Source organism: Tursiops truncatus, chromosome 20, assembly GCF_011762595.2.
Source record: "Tursiops truncatus isolate mTurTru1 chromosome 20, mTurTru1.mat.Y, whole genome shotgun sequence".
Taxonomy (NCBI): domain Eukaryota; kingdom Metazoa; phylum Chordata; class Mammalia; order Artiodactyla; family Delphinidae; genus Tursiops; species Tursiops truncatus.
In genome coordinates, this window is record NC_047053.1 from 53,039,074 (window position 1) to 53,057,913 (window position 18,840).

Consider the following 18,840-nt stretch of genomic DNA (forward strand, 5'->3'; position numbering starts at 1 on the left):
TAAAAATTTTAAGAAGTTATACACCAGATCATTAACCTCTAGAATTCTAAATGCCTCATGCATTGATTCCTTCCAGCACAATATTGTGTTGAGTTGTAAATAGAGAAGTGTGCTGTTGTCAAGTTTTTGGGGTTGCCATTTATTAGAAACAGTCAAAGACTGTAATTCGGAAAAGGATCCATCCTTACATTGCCTTCCCTTTGAAGATCCTCGCATCGGAAGGAAGGAGATTTCTGAGAGTGACTCTTACCAGGGAACTCTGAGTAGCCTCTTCAAGATGACTAAGACACCAAGTAACATTAGGGATATTAAACAGAAAATTAGGCACATGTGTGCACGTGTGCACGTGTACACATAGCGAACTGCAAAAATGCTAATATAACTCTACAAGAAGTATATTCAAGTCTTTCAGGATAGTACAAACTACTAGGTATAAAATAAGCTACAAGGATATACTCATCAACACAGGGAGTATAGCCAATATTTTATAATAACTATAAATGAGGTATATAACCTTTAGAAATTGTGAATCAGTATGTTGCACGCCTGTAACTTATATTGTACGGCAACTATACTTCAATTAAAAAAAAAGTCTTTCAGGCTATGTGTTCTGCCTTCAGAGAGTATGGTTTTGTGCCCATGAGATGATAACCACAAAGTTGTCAAAATTTTCACTTGTGCCCAGAAGCCACCTTACTTGTTACGAGGGCACCTGCTTCATACCCTGTACCAATGACTGATGCTTCCCTTTGGAGGCTGAGAACTCCCTTCTGTGATTATTGGAAATGATAGGAACGCGTGGTAAAAGCAAGCAGGGGAGATGCGTAAAGGAATGAAGATGTAGCGGAAGGGATTCGCGGTCGGAGGGCCCACGCTGGAGTCCGGACCCTGCCTCTTCCTGGGGGGGTGTGTTGGGTCATCACCCCACTTGACTTCGCGGGTAGGTGTGAGGACAGAATGAAGTATCTTAGTGAAAACGCTTTGTAAGCTCTAAAGCCCAGTGTGTGTTTTCATGCTGATCCTCCTCAAACTGAGTAGGAAAACAGTCCTAAAGAGGGTATTTGAAGTTAACCCCCGTTAAGCTCCTAAGCCCTGAACAGCCTAACTGTGATGCCCTGTCTTTTTCCCCTGTTCCAGTCTTCAAGCAGTGACAGTGGCGGGAGCAGCGGCAGCAGCAGCAGCATCAACAGCCCGGACCGGGCCAGCGCGCCGGAGAGCGGCTCAAGCCACCCCACCGCCCGGTCCAGCCCCCACGGCCCGCAGCCCGCGCCCGTGCCGTCCGCGCTGTGCCAAAGCCCGTACTTCCACATCAACCAGACCCTGAAGGAGGCCCACTTTCACAGCCTGCAGCACCGAGGACGGCCTCCCACATGACGTGCCGGCACTTTCTTGCCTTCTGTGAAGGGACCGCGCTGCGCAGATTTGATATTTCAACTTAACGATGTTTTAAAAAAAATTGCACAAAAAGATGCCTGTTGGCTTTTCAGTCTATATTTGAAATAACAGGTTAACAGGCCGTTGTTTACTTGTGGTTTTGCTGCACTATTGCGATTTCAAAGGGGCTTTGAAGCAGTTTTTTATAGGATTCTTTCGAGGGTGGGTATGAAATCCAGGGCAAGTCAACAGTAGGAGGAAATCTCATCTGCGTGTTGAATCCATAGTTTGTCCAAGTCAGACTGATTTCCAGATCTGTCACTTAGAAATTCTACTTTCTGTAAAAAGGCCTTTTCATTTTGCGGGATCTTCAATTTTTTAAATTCAATAAACTAGTAAAGAGTATCTACTTTCCATGAAAAAACCTAAGTTTTTTTCCAAGACATAGAAAGCTTGCTTCAGTCTTGCACTGAAATTGCCATCTACCTCTTAGTATGTAGGTGTCCTGTTGAAAGTACTCTGTCCTCTGTGACAGAAGAACCACCAGATTGCAGTCAGACTGTATGACAAAGTCAGCACCTGCCCTCATAACCGTCCTCTCTCTGTTATATATTTGTATTTCCAGAGAGAAGGTCTCTCAGACCCTTGGATCCCCAGATAAACTTGTTACCGTTATTCCTCCAGAGCCTACATCTCAGACTTAGAAAACACTGCTCAGTTCGGACAGTCAAGGAATACGTAAATGACTTTGTCTTATTCACGGACTTGTCCAGCAGCAGCCTGTGTGTGCTCTCTGATAATCCCGCCTTGTAGTGTCGAGAATTAAGGCGCTGGTGAAGGCTGACACAGTGTAAGCTCTCTGAACTGGTGTCTGAAGTCACAAGTGTTGTGAAACTATTGGACAAGGATTCACTTTATGCTTAAAGTAACCCCCAACGGGAACCAGGGGGCCCCATTCCACCACGGCAACTGGAAGGACTGGTGTGGCTTAGAAACGAATGAGCAGAGGCACTGCTAAAAGAAATAATGCAGGAGTATTTATTTAGAGAGACGGATTGTCCTGTGTCACTTGGTCATACTAGAGAGCCACCCTAGTTTGAACAGTGAGGGCGCAGACGAGTCTTCCTCCTCGGCGACAAGCTGTCTGAACAAGGAGCCGGCGTGCGTCAGGTCATCTGCTCGGGAGAGTGCCGGGGGGACAGCAGCCTGCCGCTGTACGTAGAGGAAAGTGCCTTAGCGTCCACTGGACCCCCGGCCTGCTCGCCCTCCACTCCGCTTGGGGTCCACACAGCACACACAGCACATCTGAGAAGCACGGACAGCTCTAGAAGGGGACTCTGCTCTTAGACCAGATTGGGGAAGGACACGGGAGACCGGGATTCTAGCACGTGACGGAAGTGAAATCTGAAGCTGAGGACTGTAGGAAGAGGGCAGACGTGTACCTTCTCTCCACGGTTTGTTCCTCTCATGCGGGTAGAGCTGAAAGGTCAGTTACTTGAAGCAGAAACCGAGTGTTGTGAGGGAAAGGTACAGCACAGGCCTGGGCTTACAGAGTGGGAGGCTTGTGCAAAAACTTTTTTTTTTTCCACTACCATCTCCCAAGTTTTAAAACCAGATGTTTGACGGAGGATTTTGGATCTTACTGGGTTTGATGGCAGGGAATATGGAAAGGATACCTGGCGAATATTTTGTCTAATCAGAAAGCAAACAAGGATTAAATGCTGGAAGGAGGCAAGCTGTTGGAGCTCTCAGACACATGCGTACACAACACACTTCAGAAATACCCAGGAGGACTCCCGCAGGCTTAACGGATGGCAGCCTACTGAAACAAAACGTGTGTTAACAAGAACATGTAAACTTGAGAAAGCGCATTTCCTTGTACTTCCCACCCGACTAAAAGAAATGAGAGGTGAAACCATCACTGGAACAAAGCAATTGTTTTTCCAAATAAGTACAGTCGTAGTGCAGGGTTAGCAGTTAACTCTCTTACCCTATTCAACACAAGCAGCGTTCTCCATCCCGTCCTGCATATTTGCTACAGCCTTGGCAGCCTGAGATACATTTCTATTATGAGGCTACTTGATAGTGTCAGTGGGCATCTCCTAAAACCTCTTATTAGCTCAAGCGAGTAACACCGTGTACTTCTGTATTGCGCCGCCATTAAAAGCAGCACTAGTGCATCCTGTCATCTGGTTCTTTATTGGTTACTGAAAGGGGAGCTGACGGGTGGTTTGATGGGAGACGGGGCAGGATCGATGGGGGTGAACCTCTCGTCTGCGCACTAACCTGGGCTCTGGTTTCGATGCTTCTGCCGGCTGATTTGGCCTTTCGAGGGCTTGTCATGCTCAGTGGAAGAAGTCCAAACCTCCAAGACAAGAGGAGGGCATTTCAGTAGAAGGACCAGGAAGCTTTGGGGCCCCAGCAGGAACCACTCAGAATCATTACCTGATCTGACTTGATGCTAGTGGCAGTACGTTATGGGCTTCCTGGGAGCTGAACGTACTGCTTCTGGGGGTGAAGTGATTCTCTGTAGCCGTCACCAATCCAAAGAGAACCTGCCAGACGAGAGACGGGGCACAGTAACAGGCTGGGTGTTGGTACTGTCCGCTTAAAAGGAAATTCTGTCAGGAATCAGTCACTACTTTGTTTCTAGCCATCCTTTTGGGGAAATGCTCTTTTGAGCGTGTTCGTGCTCCATGATTACTTTTATCACTGCCCACAGGTCAGAACCTCCCCGTCCAATGGCTCTTTGTATTCCTCTCTCTGAGGCCTGGATAAAACCTGAATAGTGCTTATTCACAACTAAAGGGGTCATCCCGGGGTTGCCTCAGCCCTGAGGTTTGATCTAATCCTCTTTTCGGCCCCTGTAACGACTCAGCTCTGTGTCTTAGCCCCTCTCCCCACTGTGTCCTGGAGCATTGTGTGTTGGGCAGGTCTGTGCTGTAATCTGAGCCCGTGGCGCTGCGTTCACGTTCACGGTGAGCGTGTTCTCCCCGGCTTACAGAAGTCCGCTGCACCAGGCGGTTGAGGTTGCCGTGGAGGTGCGGTGTGAAAACGTCCAGGTCAAACGGGTCAATGAGCGCTTCAAGGTAGTCAGCCACTTTCTCAACTCTGCAAAAAGGATCAAGTGGGTCATTCTCCACGTTTTGTAGGACAGAAACCAATCTTTGGGTGTCGTAATGCTAGACAAGCCCTGGAACTGGGTCTGTTCTCCTTAACTGCTGGCTTAGCCCCACTTGTCACTGATCGTTGAGCTTAAATGATCCTCAGGAGGTTTCACCAGATGGGATGTCTAAGTCCAGTCCACAACTTCCCCAGGTTGTTTCTGGGGAGGGTACCGGAGGTTCAAATTACACCCAACAGTTGGTAGGCTGACTCAGAAGAGAGGCATGAGATTCCACGTACTACACTTGACTGTGGAATCTATCCAGCAGGTGGTCGTTCTTTCTCTTGCTGGTAACATGAGCCCTTACTGTTGAAAACAAACACAACTAATGGGCAACGTGAGGCTAACGCCAGTGGCTTCCCAGAAAAGGGCTGTGCAGGTTTGGGAGAGATGCACGGGAGGGCGAGCATACCTACCTGGGGTCCTGTTTGCTGCGGCCACTCTTCAACTCTTCACCCTTGGTCGTCAGAACGATGTTGAGATAACGCAGATCGTAAAGCAGCTGCAGTGCCCGATTCTGGGTCATTGGAAATGCACCTTCTTTCTGCAAATGAATTTCCCGTCCCCACCCATTAAGGGAGATGACTTGTTATCTGAGAATAAACAGCTTCAGGGTTTGGCTGCGTTTCAGCTGGTTATTTCAGAAGCTTTTTATACTCAGAAGGCCAGTTTAATCTCGTAACAATAACAAAAATAAGTTATGTTAGATACCTGGTCTTAAAACGAAAAACCTAATGGCCGGGAAGAGACCCGACCCTTAAAAAAAGGTCTCAGGTGCTGTAGACAGTCATTTTAAAAGAAAAAAGCTCCTGGCACGAAGGAGAGGCCTTTTGAGGAAGCTCAGGGGAGAAGACTTAATATGAACTCCTTCGCAAGTCAGGAGTTGGTCCTGTCTTAAAAACGTTAGTAATGCAATGGGAGTGCACGCCAAAGGCAGAGGGCCGCAGAGCAGTAAGGGAGGAGGGCTGGGCGACAGGAGCCCCCACCGCGGGTGTGCTGGGCTTTGCTACTGTTCCTGAGCCTTCACACTACCCCCCACCCCCCCAAGCAGCGCACGTGACCCCGCTGCATCCTGAGGAAACAGGTTAATGATCTGCCCAAAGCCTGCAGTGACCACGTGGCAGTGCTGGGCTTGGAAAGCAGGTCTTTTTAAAAAACGTTGAGGCTTTCGTCCTCGCCACTGGTACGGAACTGCCTTTTCAGTGATGACCAGCTTGACCCTTGGGAATGGGTGTGATTGAAGTCGAGGAGCTGGAAGCCACTACCGATTAGATAGCCCGGGGCAAGTGGTCCTTATCACCTGGAATCCTGGGTGTGAAGCGCCCAAACCCAAGAAAAAGCTACAGTTTTTGTTTTTAATGGGAAAAAATTCACACACCTACCTTCACCTGTTTTTCTTCTGAGAGTTTCTCATAGGCAGCTACTACTTGAACCAGACAGCTTTTCAGCATCTCCTGCAGTGTCACCTTGGGCAAGGCATGGCCTCCAACCCGATTAATTTCCTGGCATAAGCTCAACAGGAAGGACTGTACATACCAGGACGGCTAAAAGAACAAAGGAATGTCCAGTTGCCAACTTGCCCCAATGCAGCGAGACGGGCTAAGAGTGGATTCATTTACCCTACCTAGGCTTATACGCCAGGACCTTGACCCCTGCAGTCGGCCCCTCTCCGAGCAGAGACCCGTGAACAGATACAAGTGACGGCTGCTGTCATTCCCTTGGTGGCCTGGCACCGTGTTTTCCGTTGATGTTTCCACTTTAGGGTGAGTGGTTCTCTAATTAGCACAGAGTCTGTGCTGCAAAAGGCAAGACTCGTGAACTGACTCCTCGAACAGTCTCCTATTTACTCGGCCCTACGCCCTCTTTGCTCCCAGAGTAGAAAGCTACACGTCTTACTTGCAGCCCTTCCTCAGAAGCTGTATGCTGAATGATTATTTCTCAAGTCTCGGTCCTTTCCACAGAGCAGGTTTTCCCCTTCCCAGTGGCGGGCCCCTCGTGGCGGCCCTTACGTACCTGGACGGGCAGTCGGATCTTGGACGTGACGCTGCTGCCAGACTCCGCTTCCTCCTGGATTTCTAGTTCATCCCAACTGGTGGCCGTGGCCAGGACTGAGCCAGCATCATCTAAAAGTAATGACTGGGTGAATCCATGAGCCAAAACCTGGTAACAGAAAGCAAATATCCACATGGGCCACTCAGATCCTTTGTGGGGTTTGTTTCAAACTACTCGAGCCATCTTGAGACCAGCTTCCGCTGCTTGCACTGTGTGCGGGACGGTGAGTGGCACACCTCACTTCTCTTCTAACTGCTGATGCCAGCGACGGGGATTTCGTTGCCAACTACCCTACAGACGTCAGGGGCCACCTCTTAAGACACCAGTGGAGATGATGACATTTAGGTTGAAGAGCAGAAAACAGATACCCTTGTCCAGGGAGAAAGTCTTTCATTCTCATCAGATGGAAGGAAAAAAATCCAGGGTTTCTGTCTATAAAATGTAGGCTAAAACGAATAGAAAAGTTTTTACATTTGAGCTATCTGGCAGAGATAAATGAAAATAACTGTGTGAAATAAGAATTGTTATTCCCTTACTATTGAAAGGCCTTATTGAGCCTGGCCAGCCTGGACTATGACAAAAAGGGGACAGAAATGGGGACTGCCTGGCGGGCACAGAAGGAGTACGTTTACGTGTCACTCACTTTCACAACCGCCGAGCTCCAGACCCTGTAGCCCATCACGCTCTGCTGTAGGAGGAGCTCCTTCACTTCCTGCCACTTGGCCTGCATGGGAACTATTTCCTGAGTTTTCCCCTTCCCCTGTTTTTTCAGAGCTCTCGAATCCCTTGCTGGTTTCTCGGTGCTCCCTGACTTTCCCAAGATGCACTGCTTCAGGTGGGGACACAGTTCTCCCAGTGACTGGCAGAGTCTGGCCATGAAAAGGACCGAGTGTAGCTTGACCCCGTCGAGAGCGTCCTGCTGCCCTTGTATAGCCTGCTGGATGCGCTGCAGCTCCGCCTGGACGCAGTCCGCGATGTGCCTGACGCAGGCCGTGGAGTGCATCTGCAGCATCTCCTGCACGGTCCCCGCGTCTGCGTATCTGTCAAAGGCACAGTTCCTGGCTTGCGCGGGAGAGACCTCCTTGGGGGGTGACGGGTCGCCAGAGGGAAGGTAAGCCAGGAGGTCCTCCAGTTTCACCTTCAGTTTCGAATCTAGGGCAGAACAGAAGCTCTGTACACAAGGGCTAACGGCTTGTGCTTTCATGGAGAGCCCACTGCCCGGAAATTGAGCCCGGTTTGACACGCTGACCCAGGCAGCGTCGGGAGGCAGGTCGCTGGGACTCTCGGACCAGAGGAAGAGAGCCATGTTATGCTCAAAGTGGATGTGCTTATTTGAAGTGGAGCTGCTGGCGCTACTTTCAAGTTCCCGCAAGGCTGAAATGAGGAGCTCTTTGGAACTACTGGAGATGGAGTCAAAGCCTTCTTTTGTCAGAGTCTGAAAGCAAAGGAGAGAAGAGTTCTTCAAATCCCAGTTCTTTCCAGGAAATCTCAAAACCAGAGCACTAACTGGCAATCTATCCCAACATCCAGTGTTCTCCGCCACGCTCAGGAAGATGGCATGGTGGTGGCAGAGAACAATGTCATCACTGATGGACGTGGACATGTTCCCAACCACCCGACAGACGCCTGGCCTCTTTTTCAGCACCAGAATCCGTTCATCTTTATGGCTTATTATCCAGAAGAGTCAGCCCTGGAGTAGGTCGGCAGGGAAAGAATATACTTAGGAAGTGGTGGGAATCTCCCCAGATAATCAAAAGATCACACCGGGACTGGCCACCGAACAGCTGGACCACGCGATTTCCCACCTCACCTGCAGTCGGTCCAGGAACAGCTGCTGCATCAAGTCCTCCCAGAACAGGAGAGGCCTGTCCAGAAGCCGCCGACATATCACATCCCAGCTGTGATGGATCGACTCATTGGCAAGTAACTCCCACGTGGCGTCCCGGATCGCCGCGAGACCTTTCATGCTCGTCACGTACATAAGCAGGTTGCTGATCCCATTTTTAATGTCTTCATTACACCTGCAACAAAATCATTTTTCTTGGGCTTCATTAGTTTCGTGGTTTTCACACCTTTATTAAGAAAAATAGCTGGACTCCACTTGAAAACCTCTTACCTGGGTCCTACTATGTAAATATCTATTATGTATCAGAGTGTTTATAAATATATAAACACTTCAAGGAGTTTGGGAATAACATGTTCACACACTATACATAACACAGGTAAACAAGAACCTACTGTACTGCATAGGGAACTATACTCAATGTCATGTAATGACCTATAATGGAAAACAATTTGAAAAAGAATATATATGTGTATGCATAACCGAATCACTTTACTGTATGCTTGAAACTAACACAATATTGTAAATTAACTACACCTCAATTAAAAAAAACAAACACACACAACACTGCACTAAATAAAAGCACAGGAGTGGCAGAACTCTAACATAAAGAGGGTCTAAAATCCTCTACGTCACGTGTTGAAAGACAAATTCCCTCTTGGCTCTCCCAGCGGGGGCTGAGCGCCGTGAGCACAGTGAGAGACGGCTGAGGTGGGGCTGGCCTGGCCCAGAGCACCAGCCATACGGCCAGGGCTCTCCCTCCTTCCTGTGCTCACAGGCGAGGCTGGGTGGGTCCTGTCCCCCGCCAGGAAAGCTCTGGCTACTTACATGTGGATCCACTTCTGCAGTGTGTCTTTCAGGTACTCCTGGCTGATGGGACGCGCAAGCGTGCGGAGAGCTGGCTGGAACTCAACGACGGACGCGGGCAGGTGTTTGAACCAGCTGCACAGCTTCATGCCCTCCTGCAGGACACCAATGCCCTTTCCTAGGGAGAGGGCCAAGGGACAGGTCATCGGGACCATCCTTTGAACAGCAAATTAATAAAGGACCTGGAAGGAATTTCCAAAAATCATCCAATCTTCCTCTGGGCAGCCGGACTAGACCCCTGAAATAGGGGGAAAAAGGAAACACAGAGTATGTCCAGGCCTCCCCTCATCAGGCAGGGAGTGTGGCAGCTTCCCTCCAACTCTGCCATCCTATTGGTTGACAAGGCAAAGGACAGAGAGGAAAGGAATGGGGGAAAAAAGAGAAAGGAGGAAAATGAGGGCTATGTAATGCTTGGCATTTTAAAAGTAGAACTTCCGTTGAAAGTTCTTCCGTTGGGAGAACTTCCGTTGAAAGATAAAGTAAGCCAGAAATGAGACTGTTTAATACACATCTCTGTCTGAAAATGACCTCCGGGCTGTCACCACATTCTGCTCGTTTCCCTTCTACCTTCGGCTGTGCCGCCTCCGTCTGACCTCTGAGTTCTGGAGTTTCCTGAGGCTCAGTCCTCCGTCTCCCCTTACTGACGTCATCCGCCCCAAGGCCTCAAACAACAGCCACTGCAGACGCAGCGTGTGTGTCGCCCCGGCCAGACCGCTCACTGCTCTCTTCTGGACCCACGGTTGCCTCTCCACTCCACGTTCCAACTCCAAGGTCTCAGCTGTCTCCAAGGCAACATTTTCAAAAGTAAACTCAGCAGCAGCCCTTTCAAACCAACTCCTTGTTGAACCCTCCTACACCGTCAGTGGGAACGTAAATCGGTGCAGCCACCATGGAGAGCAGTGTGGAGGTTCCTTAAAAAACTAAAAATAGACTTGTCATATGATCCAGCAATCCCACTCCTGGGCATATATCCAGAAGAGACGAAGACTCTAATTTGAAAAGACGCACGCACCCCAATGTTCACTGCAGCACTATTTACCACAGCCAAGACATGAAAGCAACCTAAATGTCCGTGGACAGATGAATGGATAAAGAAGATGTGGTGCATATATGCGAAGGAATATTACTCAGCCATAAAAAAGAACAAAATAATGCCATTTGCAGCAACATGGATGGACCTAGAAATTGTCATACTGAGTGAAGTAAGTCAGACACAGAAAGACAAATGTCATATATCACTTATATGTGGAATCTAAAAAGAAGGGTACAAATGAATTTATTTACAAAACAGAAGTAGAGTCACAGATGTAGAAAACAAACTTATGGTTACCAGGAGATAAGTGGGAGGAGGGATAAATGAGGAGTTTGGGATTAGCAGATACAAACTACTATATATAAAACAGATAAACAACAAGGTCCTACTGTACAGCACAGGGAACTATATTCAGTATCTTGTAATAAACTATAATGGAAAAGAACCCTAAAAAGAATATATAACTGAATCACTTTGTTACACACCAGGAACTAACACCGTAAATCAACTATACTTCAATAACGAAACAAAACAAAAAACTCCTTTCTAGTAAACTTGGACCCCTTCCTTCCACACCCTCTGCAGCCAATCCCTCACCAAATTGTCTGCTAAACACATGTCCGAGTTGCCCAATCAGCTCCATCTCTGCTGCCCCCATCGTCTGTCACCTGGTCACGCTGAGCTCTCAGCACCCACTCCAGCCCCAGGGGGAACCACTGGCACATAAAAGCCAAACGCATTTAATTCCAATTGGGACAAATCCTGCCAAATAAAAGTACAGGGTGCACGGGAACATATAACAGGAGGACAACCAAGCCTGGAAGGTCCTAGAAGGCTATCCACTGCTCTGTTCACACAGCGCTGTATTCTCTGGTCCCAAATGATAAACTGGCCACATGTCTTCTCATGCTACTCCTCCCCTCACCCACTTCCCCTCAGCTTCCCCTGCTTTTTTTCAGTTCCTCATATACTAACATCCTCCTTGCCTCAGGACCTTTGCACCTCCTCTTCCTTTTGCCTGGAACCCTCTTCTTTGCCTGACTAACTCTTACTCAACCTTCAGGTTTCACTTTAAATATCCTGTCCCCAAGGAAGTCTCCGGCCTTGGTCCCTCCATTCAATGCTACCAAGTCAAGTTGTACTCTGCCTTTATAGCAATGACCAATATTGACATGAAGCAGATATCTGCATATCCACTAGACTCTGACCTCCAGGAAAGTGGGTCTGTATCTGTCCAATTCACTGCTGTATCCCCAGAGCCCAGCACAGTAGCGGGCAGATGGCAGATGCTCAGGAAATGAATGAACCAGAAAATAAAAGCGGTTGGCTCAGAGCTCACCAGTAGGATGCTGGCCTGTGATGTTGTCCAGAGTAGAGAGGAGCATGCCACATGGCAGGGAGGGATCTGGCAGCAGACCTTCCGGTAAAGTGTAGAAAAGAGCATGAGCTTGGTTCAAAGTGGTGGCCAGCAACTCCACTAATGAGCAAATCTGAGACTTGACACCAGCACCTACGAGAAGAAGCCATCCTCTTTTAACAATTTGCCTTCAGTAAAGTTAGAAGCAGAGAACGCTGTGGAAGCTTCGGCCTCCCTCAGCTTGTTCTGCTCCATCCCCGGGTTTACGGCCCAAACTGTGGAGAGCAGCCACACCCACCGTGGTGCTGCTGGTTGAGCAGTTTCTGAATAGCTGCCTTTCTGGCCAACAGGAAGTCCGCTAGGGCTTGGCGCGGAGAACTCTCTTCTAAGAGCATCACAGAGCACAGGGCCTCGGCCACGGCTTGGTCGGCCACGGCTTGGCATGTAAGCAGCATCTTGCTCTCATGCAGGATGGCTGACCTAGAGAGAGGATGACAGAGGTCATGGGGAGCTTTTTACATCTTGGGAGAAGAACCCCAGTACATCAGGAAAGGAGACACCCTCCATAAAATTGGAGGGGGGGAGTATGGCCATCACCAGAGCAGGTCTTTTTACCGGAAGTGGCTGGCCGCCGCCAGCTGCTGGCTGAGTATAGGGAATCGGGAGAGGACAGGGCTGTATCGGGAACTAGAAGGATCCAGCTGGAGCAGCTTGTGAAGGTGGCAGCAGAGCAGGTAGAGCTGTGTGGCGTGGAGATACTCAGAGGCCTCCATGGAGCTCCAGATCTTCTCAGGAATTTCTAGCAGTAGCTTGATCTGGGCAGCCATGCTGTAGAACTTCTCCTGGGACGGCTGCTGTGGCTGCGGGGAAAGGCACAGAGCTAAGTCAGGACAAAAAAAGCAAGGTCAGCGTGGGGCCGGCTAGGGGAGAAGTATGGGGCTATCTGGGGGGTACAAAGCTTCCACGAAGCCAGATTCAATGCCGCTCAGCAAGGCACCAAGGTTCGTGTAGCAGAATTACTGGAGTCAAGCTTTTCCTACCGGTTGCACCTTTGCTCCATCCCATGGAGGGGCAAACCAAATCTGGTCATCGCACAGACAGGGTATCAGGGAGCCGATGCTCCGCCCCTCGAGTGAGCTCTCCCCTTCCCTTGCTTGGCGCTTGGCCTCCCTACGTTCTCTCCTGCTGCTCTGAATGCATCGTGGGCTTCTCTGCTGGCTGCTTCTCTTCGCCAACCTTCCACCAGATCTTCACGTTCCACTCACCTCGGTCTGTCCTCTTCCTTCACGATTCTCCTCCCTGAAGCGCCAGCTCCAGGCAGATCACCACCGTATCTTGTAGTCCCCCCGCTGCCCTGAATTCCCATCGAGCCTTTTCTGCCGCTGCCAGACATCTCCCCTTGGAACTTTCGCTGCTATTCTATAATCAGTGTATCTAAAACTAAACTCATCTCCCTATACCAAAAATTTTAGCCATCTGACCTCCCTCAACATCTTCACATATACCATCACTCTGTCCCCAGATCCCAGGAAATTCAGGTCCTTCTAATGGTTCTGTCGACATCTCTACGACCTAGGTTTCTGCTACCACTTCCATGATTCTACTGTGAGTCATCATCATCTCACACTTCGATGAATCCAAAAACATTTCGCTTGCTCTGTGTTCATTCTCTGTCCCCTCCAACCTGTCCTTTTCCTTTGCTGTCAAGTCAACCTTCTTCACAGGCCATTTAGATCGTATCTTTGCTCAGTTCTAAAAGGCTCCTTGCTGCCTAGTATCTTAGCCTGGTGGTCAAGGGTCTCCTGTCCTTCCACTGCTTTCTTCCAGGGACCTATTCTTTTTTAAAAAATATTTATTTGTCTGTGCCGGGTCTTAGCTGTGGCACACGGGATCTTAGTTGCGGCACGCGGGATCTAGTTCCCTCACCAGGGATCGAACCCAGGCCCCCTGCATTGGGAGCACGGAGTCTTAACCCGTGTTTAAGACAGGACCACCAGGGAAGTCCCTCTAGGGACCCTTGAATCCATTGGTTCTCATGTGTGGGGAGGAAGAGGATTTCATCCCCCAGGGAACACGTGGCAATCTCTGGAGACATTTCTGATTACCACAGTGGGGGACAGGAGTGCTACTGGCATCTAGTGGGAAGAAGCCAGGGATGCTTCTAAACATCCCACGATGCCCTGGATAAGCATCTCCAACAAGGAATGATCCAGTTCAAAATGTCAACGGCACCAAGGTTGACCAACCCTGCTTTAATCAAATTGATACTTGGTTTTAATTGTCTTTACATACTCCAGACCCCCTATTCCAAATCTCATCTATCCTAAACGCCTCTCCTAACTGAGAAGGACCCAAGCCTGAAGTGACTTCCTTCAGAATTCTTATGGTAAATGTACACAATTATTCTGGGAATCAATCACCCATTATCCTAAAATGTCTTCTTCTGCTATTCTAAATTGGTTACATTTTTCTCATCAACTTTCCATGGATTTAATTTCTCAACTAGATTGTAAGCTCCTTTAAAGCAGAATTCCGATTCTTTGTGCCTTGAACACAGAAGGCGCTCAAATTTTTGTGGCTTTGACTGAGAATAAATAAGATATAACAGGAATAAAAATAAATGTTTCCAAAAACAAGCCAGCACAAATTAGCTTAGGAAGGGATGAAGTCTCTCATTTCAGAAGTTAGCGAAGAATTTCCAGTCTTCTATGGTTCTATCGTGTGAGCCCAGCCTAATGACCTGCATTTTTCTAAAACCCAGGCTGTATTAAAAAGCTCCAAACTGGACCTAAACTGTACTTTTGCAATTTCTTCTTCCACGTCGCTGCAAGGATCTTCTCCCAGGTTTAAGGACAAGTGTCTACCTTTCTCACTTTCCGCACCCTTTCACTTTGCCACCCTAAGTCATCGTTCTTTAGGAGCACGAAAGGCTGCTCCACTTTTAGGATCAGCATTTTTCCACGCTGGGTCTCATCATTAGCGTCTGGGGCGGGCGGCAGGGGGGAACACTTCGGATCACCTGATTAGAAAAACCTGAGTTCCTTAAAATGAAAATGTTCCGCTATTAAAAGACGAGAGCTGGATGGGCTGGTTACTAGCCTCCAACGACTCCCACAGAGGGGAGCAGAGCTCTTTGGGGCCGTGGGAGTTATTCTTGGGAATGGGGTGGGGGCGGGGCTGGGAGGAAGATTGGGAGGAAGGAACGACTTGGGGGGAAGGTGTCAACACGGGAGAACTCTGTTCCAGCAACAATGTCAGGAGACGTGATACAGGGAACGAGTTGAACAGTCTAGCGAGAGACCCCTGGCGTCTCCATCTCAGGTGGGAAGACAAGCCCGGCGACCCCACGGGTGCGGTGAGGGGGGCGAGGCCCGCAAGCGCGGGAAGTCCCCCGAGGAGACGGCCGAGGGACCGTGGAGAACGGGTCAGCAGCAAGGGAAGGACCGCGGGCGTCCCCCCAGGAGCCGAGCGCAAGGGGTGGCGGGAGCTCTTCCTGAGGCAGGTGAGGCCCAGCCAGGGGCGCCGACCGACCCGCGGGGGTGGGAGCGGCCGAGCCGGGGGCGGGGGCCCGGGGCTGACCTGCGGGTCCCGCGGCGGCCGGGGCGCGGCCGAGCCGGCCTGGCGGAGGCGGGAGCAGTACTGGTCGGTGGCCTTCACGGCGCCCACCAGCCCCTCGGCGCAGCGGCGCATCTGGCCGATGGTGTCGGCCGCCTCGATCAAGTCGCGGTACCGCTCGCCCACCATCTGCCGCAGCTCCTCCTTCTTGTGCTCAATCTCGGCCCGAACCTGGCGCTCCAGCCCGCGAATCTCCTCCGCGCCATGGCTCTCGAAAAGCGCCGCGGGGTCCCTAAGATCCAGCCGCTTCAGAGCGGGGGAGGCGGCCGCGGCTGCCATGATGGACTCGTCAGCCGCCCAACAGGCTACTTCCGCCCGGGGGGGGGGGGGGGGGGGGCGCCGCCCGGCGGCCATCTTGGTTGGGGGCGGAAGCGCTTCCGGCCCGCTGAGGGCCATGCTTGTTCGGGGGCTGCCGAGGGGCGGGACCGCCGATGGGCGGCACTTTTTTAAAAGGAAACTGTGTGTTGGTTGATTCGCGAAGGCTGGCGGTTCCTCTGCGGGTCCAGCCTCTAGTGGATTTGAAGCCCCTCCCAGCGCGGGTGGAGCCTTCCCAAGTTGGAGGTAATTATAACCAAGCGCCCGCGGTCTGATTGAAACGCCTTCTCGGGATGCTCGGGTCCCTTGCTAGGTCTATCGCGGCCCCGGGACAGGGGTCCTTCTCCTGAGACGGCGCAGTTGCACTCTCGGCCGGTCCCCTTCGCCTAGGCTCCCTCGGCCGCCCCTGTGTCCTGGGCGGGCTGGGGAGCCGGGTGGGCGCGCAATGCTGACCGTAGGTGCTGGACCCTCACCCCTGGCTCTCGGCGTGCAGCCTTCTGGGGCGTCCTTGTTATTCGTTATTTACTCTGGACATCCACCGAATGCAATGTTAGGAAAAGGGAAGCGTGAGTCCGTTTTTGTTCGTTGGAAAGTAGCTTCACAGATGCTCTGGACCGGGCCTGAGCGCCGGCACAGGCTCTCTCTTAAGGGGTGTGTGCGCGCGCGCTCGTTTGCTTCTGGTTTTCTTTTGTTGTTGCTTATTTTGGGGTTTTCGTTTTGTGTTTCAAACCAGTGTTATACCATCAAAGATGTCTTCCCTGATATAACCTTACACTGGCACCAGTCTGGAGAGGAGCGTAGTGGGCAGTAAGGAAACGACCTAAATGCCTGAGAAAACACCGCCTGGGGATGGGGCAAGGGAGCCGGGTTGGGGGGAGGACGCCTAACACTGACTCAGTGATAATGAAACTTGGAGAGTGTGGCCTGTCTCTTCTAAGTATTTCCAAGACCCTTCATGAAAAAAAAGCATTTATTATTGAAGATTTCATATCCACACTAATGTAGAGAGAATGGTATAATGGGCCCACCAGCTGGGCTTTACACTTACTAAGTCACGGTCAGTCTCATGTATATCCCTACGCACTCCCTCTCCCTCCCACCACCTCCATTATTTTGAGGTGAATCCTGTAAATAAATCATTCATTTATAATATTCTAGTTTACCTCACAATAGCCCTACGATCTAGGGAATTTTACAGGTGGATAACCTGGGCCCCAGAGAGGCAAACAGATTTTACTCAGTGTCATTTTCAAAGCCTGTCCACAAAATGCTCCGATACACTTCAGCCCTGCAGAGTAGGTAGGAATAATTATTCTATGCATGACAAAAAACCAGAGAAGCTTGTTGATTCCTGCCCAAGTCACATGGTTACTAAGGGACAGAATCAGCCCTTAGACCTAGAACTCTGAATTCCTTTTCTACTTTGTCACACAACTTCCCACAAACTCAGAGCACTCCCTGGTGGCAGGTCTGCACTTTGCTGTCACTGCAGTGCCATTCTGTAGGGACACTTGTTCGTGTTTGACTTCCCAGCACCTGCAGAACCTCTTTTCTGTGTTTGAGAAAATTACCGCCTTACGGCAAGATCTGTTCCCCTTACAGCTGAGCTGGGATCAGCCAATCAGACACAACCACCTAGGACTTTATTTATTTTTTTAATAAAGATACTTTTCATTTATTTTTCATTTATTTATTTATTTATTTTTGGCTGCATTGGGTCTTCGTTGCTGTGTTCAGGCTTTCTCTGGTTGCGGCGAGCGGGGGCTGCCCTCCATTGCGGTGTGTGGGCTTCTCACTGCGGTGGCTTCTCTCGTTGCAGAGCATGGGCTCTAGGCGCGTGGGCTTCAGTAGTTGTGGCTCACGGGTTTAGCTGCTCCGCGGCACGTGGATTTTCCTGGACCGGGGCTCAAACCTGTGTTGCCTGCATTGGCAGGCGGATTCTTAACCAATGGGCCACCAGGCAAGTCCCACCTAGGACTTTATAGATGGAGAGCTAGTGATGTCAAGGAACAGGGACAGTGGAGACTTCGTTTTGATGGTGACAGAGGCGTCCCCTGCAAACATCCAGTCTCCAGGGGCAGCAGAGACATTGAATCCAGCTGCAGCGCTCAGCTGCCAGTGCCAGCGGTGGTGCTGGTGACAGCTATGGGTGACCAGAATGGTGTCCTCACCAGAATTGCCCTGAGGCGTGTTCTGACTGGGTTCTGAAGGTTAGCTTCCCTTTGTCCCTGTCTGTTCACTGAGCCGGGTTCCCCAACTTTCCCAGAGATTCTATGAGTCGTCTGATATCTTCTCGATAAATTTCATTTCTTTGAAAAGCAAAAACACTTTCAATTGCTTGCCTTAGAGACCCTAACTGACCCAGACTCCCCGAATTTCCAGCTCCACGAGAGTTTGGCTGGCCTCTTTCAAACGGCAAGAGGGAGGAATGTGAACAGTCAGCTAGGGTTTGCACGGGGGGGGGGGGGGGGGGGCGGGCACTTGCACACACACCTGTCATTTCAGGTAGAGGAAAGGCAAGCTCGTCAGCTGACATCACCGCAGAGTGTGTTCTGAAGGCAGGGCTTTCCCTACCCCTTCTCTCTGCTTCCCTAGCCAAGTTCACCGGGCTGCCCTGAAGATGCCACTGTTGCTCTTCTGCTCGCAGATCCAAGTGCCTAACAGAGGCTGTTACCACACCGGCTTCTTGCCTGGGTGCTGTGAAAGCTCTGTGTCTTTGACTCTTTATTCTCCACACCTGCTTTCCCATTCCCCCGGCATTGAAGAGGCAGCCCTTCCTTCTTGTGCCTTCTGCATTGTCGCCCCATAAAACCAGGATGTGGGCAAAGAGCTCAGCTTCAGCAGCTGGGCAGGGCACTGGGCTGAACCAGGGGCAGAGATGAGAAACCGTCTTTTTTTTTTTTTTTTTTGTCTCAGGGAGGCGCACAAGTAAGAGGCACCTCCTCGTTTTATTGCCATCTTTTAATTTTGGCTTAGAGATGAGTGCGTATGTGTGTATCTTGTGGCAGTCTTGATGTCAGATTTTCTTCCTTTCACGTTAAATCTTTTTTGGTAGAATTTTAAGCATCCAGTATTTAAGTTCAAGAGATTCCATGTAGATCACCCTGGGCTTCTGAAGTCAAACCTAGGCATTCTGCCAGTTATATAATATAGCTGTAGTTTGGAGCACCACCTAGGCACTCCGCATATATCTTTAATTCTCGCAATAATTCTATAGC

At 50.1% G+C, this 18,840-nt stretch overlaps 3 protein-coding genes across 6 annotated transcripts in view; 2 read left to right on the forward strand and 1 right to left on the reverse strand.

Annotated features, from left to right (window-relative positions):
* Positions 1 to 3,554, forward strand: part of VCF1 (VCP nuclear cofactor family member 1) — a 16,598-nt gene extending 13,044 nt beyond the window's left edge. For both annotated transcript variants that reach the window (XM_019938692.3, XM_004314938.4), the window contains one exon: positions 1,138 to 3,554. In XM_019938692.3, coding sequence (XP_019794251.1) covers positions 1,138 to 1,374 — 237 coding nt within the window. In that variant the 3' untranslated portion in view covers positions 1,375 to 3,554. The remainder of the gene's footprint in view (positions 1 to 1,137) is intronic.
* COG1 (component of oligomeric golgi complex 1) lies at positions 2,390 to 15,612 on the reverse strand. Its single transcript, XM_033848519.2, has 14 exons — positions 15,272 to 15,612; positions 12,308 to 12,552; positions 11,991 to 12,172; positions 11,675 to 11,845; positions 9,264 to 9,420; positions 8,403 to 8,613; positions 7,236 to 8,027; positions 6,554 to 6,700; positions 5,923 to 6,084; positions 4,957 to 5,084; positions 4,377 to 4,485; positions 3,820 to 3,929; positions 3,661 to 3,739; positions 2,390 to 2,586 (listed from the first exon to the last, which is right to left on the reverse strand). Exons 1-14 carry the CDS (start codon positions 15,584 to 15,586, stop codon positions 2,440 to 2,442), a joined length of 2,955 nt encoding a protein of 984 aa, XP_033704410.1. The 5' UTR covers positions 15,587 to 15,612; the 3' UTR covers positions 2,390 to 2,439.
* Positions 15,613 to 15,772: 160 nt separating this feature from the next.
* Positions 15,773 to 18,840, forward strand: part of SLC39A11 (solute carrier family 39 member 11) — a 414,544-nt gene continuing 411,476 nt past the window's right edge. For 2 of the 3 annotated variants that reach the window (XM_073797955.1, XM_073797948.1), the window contains exon 1: positions 15,850 to 15,868. The gene's annotated coding sequence lies outside the window, so the exon portion shown is untranslated. Of the gene's footprint in view, positions 15,869 to 18,840 lie in introns of all 3 variants that reach the window. The other variant, XM_073797950.1, reaches the window with a different exon arrangement.

Excerpts from the sequence above, each read along its gene's own strand:
- COG1 (XM_033848519.2), bottom strand. The coding sequence starts at position 15,586 with ATGGCAGCCGCGGCCGCCTCCCCCGCTCTGAAGCGGCTGGATCTTAGG. Across the intron at positions 12,173-12,307 it reads GCGGCGGCCAGCCACTTCCG|GTCAGCCATCCTGCATGAGA; the intron begins GTAAAAAGACCT and ends TCCTCTCTCTAG. Across the intron at positions 6,701-7,235 it reads GGAGCTCGGCGGTTGTGAAA|GTTTTGGCTCATGGATTCAC; the intron begins GTGAGTGACACG and ends TTCTGTTACCAG.